This window comes from Apis dorsata, unplaced genomic scaffold (assembly GCF_000469605.1).
Source record: "Apis dorsata unplaced genomic scaffold, Apis dorsata 1.3 scaffold_468, whole genome shotgun sequence".
NCBI classification, from domain to species: domain Eukaryota; kingdom Metazoa; phylum Arthropoda; class Insecta; order Hymenoptera; family Apidae; genus Apis; species Apis dorsata.
Window position 1 is genome coordinate 359,122 of NW_006263707.1, and position 4,290 is coordinate 363,411.

A 4,290-nucleotide genomic window follows, 5' to 3' on the forward strand; every position below is an offset into this window, starting at 1 on the left:
CCGGCAAAGGTCGAAAGGTTAAGTTTCTTAGCGCGGCAAATTTGAACGGGACGATGATCGATGAAAAAAAGTGGCGTTGTAAAGCTAGTTTTTGTTTCGTTTTTTTTTTTCTTCCTTTTGGTGGAAAAGGGAGGAGAGGAGAGGGGCGACGGACAATGGAGCCAGTTTTTTTTATACGCTGCNGATTTGCCAATCGTGCGAACGTTGGGTCGATGATTTCGTAATAAAGTTATCGCCGGTTGAAATAAAATGACCAAGCGAGAAGCGCGTTTACCGATTTCCTAACAATTGCGATACATACTGAGTTTTATTGGTTTACGCGATCGTTAAACCAATTGTTGCGCAATCTCGAGAGTACTGTAAAAAAAAAAAAAAAAAAAAAAGAGAGAAGAAAAAAAAGGAAGAGGGGAGGGGGGAGAAGGAGAGAAGAGAGAAAAGAAGGAAAAATAAAAAATAGGAAAAATAAAAAAAAAAGGAATAGAAAAAAAAAAAAATCATAGGAATCATAAATTTCGTCGTTAAATATCAATACGGAATCGTATAATTCGCGAGTCGAATTTTAATATGCAACATTATCGGTCGGCGGCTCACGTAAGCGCACGCTTCTGCGGAACGATTACGTGGCGATATTGAAATTAAAGCGCTGCAATGCACACAAATCGCGATAAAACGAGTCGCGAAAATAACCGTCCGTCCGTATATTCGAATAATCGTGGACGATAAAAAAAAAAAAAAAAAAAAGGAAAAAGAAAAAAGAATCGACGAACTGCCATCGCTTCTCTCTCTCTCTCTCTCTATTTCTCTTTCTCTATTTCTCTCTCTCGAACTGATGATCATCGATCGCGAGGGGAGCGCGAGATCGGTTAAATTTGGAGAACGGGCGTGAGCGTGGAAAAAGGGGGCGATTCTCTCTCTCTCTCTCTCTCGTCTCGAAAACAGGAGAGAAGGGAAGAAACCAGCATCCTCTCGCTAAGAGCTAAAGATTAAAGACCGGGCAAGTACGCCCCCACCGGAATGATGGATGCGATCCCGTGGAGGAGACGAGGGCGCCGCTGCTCCTCGAGTAGGTGGAGACTTCCATTTTCATTCCTAACGCTTGTTCCTTGTCTCCCTACCGTACCTATTTCGCGTTCGCTCGCGTCTCCGCGCTTTAATCGGCGATAGCGCAGGCTCGAGCCTCCTTGCCCCCCTTCTCGAGACCTCTCTCTCTCTCTCTGTCTCGAGGCGGAACAACCCCTGCGCGGAATCCTCCATGCTTCGAGAAGGATCCAAGGGAAAGGAACCGTATCGCGAAGACACGAAAAACAACCCGGTTTTCGATATTTTTTTTTTTGTTTTCCTCTTCTCGAGAGGAGGAAACGAACGAGGATCGTCGAGGAGAAGGAGAAGGAGAAAAATGAAAAATGGAAGCAAAAGGAAAGAAAATTTTGAAGTATCCTTAATAATTCGATGCGCCCCCTCTTCGCATCCCTTTCCTATTCCGTAAGACTCCGTCTCACCCCTCCCTTTATAATATTCTCTCCTCTTCCTTCTTTCTCTTCTTTTTCAATCACCTATTCCACACCTAATCCGTATTCCACGGGTTCCACGATCAATCGTCCTTCCTTCGACGACGGGGAAAGACCGACTGTCAACCGAGGCGGTCATTCGAGAACGGTCAGTAATTATATCCCGCGCGTGTAAAAATAGTAATTAACTCCTATTGCCGCGTCAATTAACCCCCCTCCCCGCGATAAATGCCTTCTTCCCATCCTTTTTTCTTTATCCTCCGCGCGAATGTTTGCCGTTTGTAATTACACGTTCCTTATTCGATTAATTCCTCGCAATTCCACCCATAAAGATAAAGATCAATTTACACGCCCGGAACATTCAATTACAATCGATCGAAGGAAAAAAAAAAAAGAAGAACTGGAGAGAGAGAGAGAGAGAGAGGGAGGGAGGGAAAAAATAATTATTATCGCGACAAATGTTAACCGATGCAGATTCCTCGAGCTTCTATCTCGAAAGAAGATAAAGAATCGATAACGATCCTTGCCCCTCCCCACCCCCTCACCAAGAGACGCACTCATCGATCGTGCTCAAAGAAACGAAACCGATTCCACTTTCTTTTCGATCGATCGAAACACGATCGATAACGAGGGCAAAGAGGAAACTGAACGGTGATAAATACATACATACATACACATATATATATATATATACATATAAGTACTTGCCTGACGCACCTGTTTGAACTGCTCTTCGAAGCTCCAACTGGTCTGTTGCTGATGATTCGCTCCCGTCGTATTACTCTGCGATTGACTGTTCGTCTCGCGAGGCTCGCCACCATTCCTAGCGCTCCCCTGTGAAGACTCGCTAGAATGTGAGCTAGCCGACGACGTCACTTGATTTCCAACCCCGCTCCCGATACTACCACCACCAGATTGCGCGTGACTGTTTTGCGAGTGATGTTGGGGCGTCAGAAACGCGGGCGGTGGAAACGAGAATGGTAGATTGAAACCACTTCCGCCCATTGCCGCTTGCAACGCTTCTAAACCACTCTTGTTGTTCAAAGCGTCCATATCGGTGGGCTGTGGGAAATCGATCTCGATTTAGACAAATTCTCTTCCCCGCCTCTCCTGCTCCTCTACGCGGGAGGAGGAAAGAAAGTGAGAAATTTTGGATCTTTTTTTTTTCTATCGCGAAGGAAACGAGAGTAAGGGGGGGAAAGGAAAGAAACATGGTGATTCCCTCTCGTTGATTCGAGATCATCTCTCCATCGCGATCGAGGAATCGAGTTGGTCGAAAAAATTAGATTCTTTTTCGGGGAGCATGCTTTCGAGGAAACGAGATGAAAAAAAAAAAAGAAATCGATTTCGATTTAGCAGATAAATTCTCTTCCCCGACTCTCCTGCTTCTCTACGTGGAAAGAGGAAAGAAAGTAAGAAATTTTGGATCTTTTTTTTTTCTATCGCGAAGGAAAGGAGAGGGGAGGGGCGGCAAAGGAAAGAAACATGGTGATTCCCTCTCGTTGATTCGAGATCATCTCTTGGTCGAAAAAATTAGATTCTTTTTCGGGAAGCATGCGTTCGAGGAAACGAGACGAAAAAAAAAAAAAAAAGGAAAAGAAAAAGCGTAGAACGTCGATTTTCAACTGACCTCCATCTTCAATTTTGCCAGAAAGTGCGGATGATGTGCACCCATCAGACTGTTCAAGTGTGTTAATGGAGTAGGTGTACCAGCCTGTGCGGATGCACTATCCGTCGAGGAGTGCGTGTTACCTTGAAGTGGTTGCTGAGGTAACTCCTCGCCGCTCTCTTCATCCTGAAGATCCGGATCCGACAGATCCTCTTCCTGATGAGACTGAAAACAGATACGACAGATACGTTGAACCACGTGCGTTCGAATCGTTGCGTAGCTAATCCGTATAATACCGTTTTCACCCCCCTCCCTTACGAGGGGGGGGGGGGAAGAATCGAACATTTGACTTTTCGAAAACCGATTCGAGAAGAAGAGAGGGGGAAAAAAACGAGCTCGAGATCGCGATAACGGATCGTTGGACTCGTGGGCGAAGAGTGAGCCGAGCAAGGGGGGAAACGGAAAGCTCATTAAGATTAAGAACTGGTAATGCCTTTAATTTCTGTTTTTATCTGCCCGAGTAACAGCTACGCAAATTTTAACCTGATTCCACGACGATCGTGTCAAAGATGGAAGACGTTGGCACGACCATTAGGCCTGGCCAGCGGCGGCGGTATGAATGGTCGAATGAACGGTTTCGTGCAGCGGCGGAGGTAAGGAGGGCAAGATATCGAGTGCATTAAACATTAATTAGGAAAATGGCGAACGCGCCGCCTTCTATACCCAGGCCAGATACCCGCTATCGGCCATTATTATGCTACGGGTGTCATAAGTGTTTTACGACTGTGCCCGTTGCACCGGTGTGCCGAGATAAAACTATACAAAGTGACATTACCGTGAACGGAAATGAGCATCGTAAAACGCGTGGAAAAAAGAGAGAGAGAGAGAGAGAGAGAGAGAGAGAGAGAGAAGGATGTTCCCGCGTAGTCGTTGGCCGCGGTTGGATCGCTTTTCCGTCCTATCCGATCGTTGGCCCATCCGTCGTCGCGCCAATAACTAAGAAAACGAATATAATCGTCCCCCGAATCGTCCAACGTTTTCGTTCGTTCCTCTTTCTTCTTCTACTACTTTTTCCACCTTTTCCAAAGGAAACGACCGCGATTCCTTTCCGAGTATCCTCGAATCGTTACCCTCCCCGGCACGGAATCGGCGTTATCGCCTAGCCACTGACAA

The 4,290-nt window shown here is 46.0% G+C and overlaps 1 protein-coding gene across 1 annotated transcript in view; it reads right to left on the reverse strand.

Moving 5' to 3' along the window:
• LOC102675740 (AT-rich interactive domain-containing protein 3C) overlaps nt 1-3,397 on the reverse strand; it is a gene marked incomplete at its 5' end in the record, with an annotated part of 57,166 nt that extends 53,769 nt beyond the window's left edge. Inside the window, 2 exons of the mRNA XM_031512549.1 lie at nt 2,217-2,570; nt 3,139-3,397. Of these exons, the coding sequence (XP_031368409.1) occupies nt 2,217-2,570; nt 3,139-3,397 (613 nt within the window). The remainder of the gene's footprint in view (nt 1-2,216; nt 2,571-3,138) is intronic.
• Nucleotides 3,398-4,290: the final 893 nt, after the last annotated feature.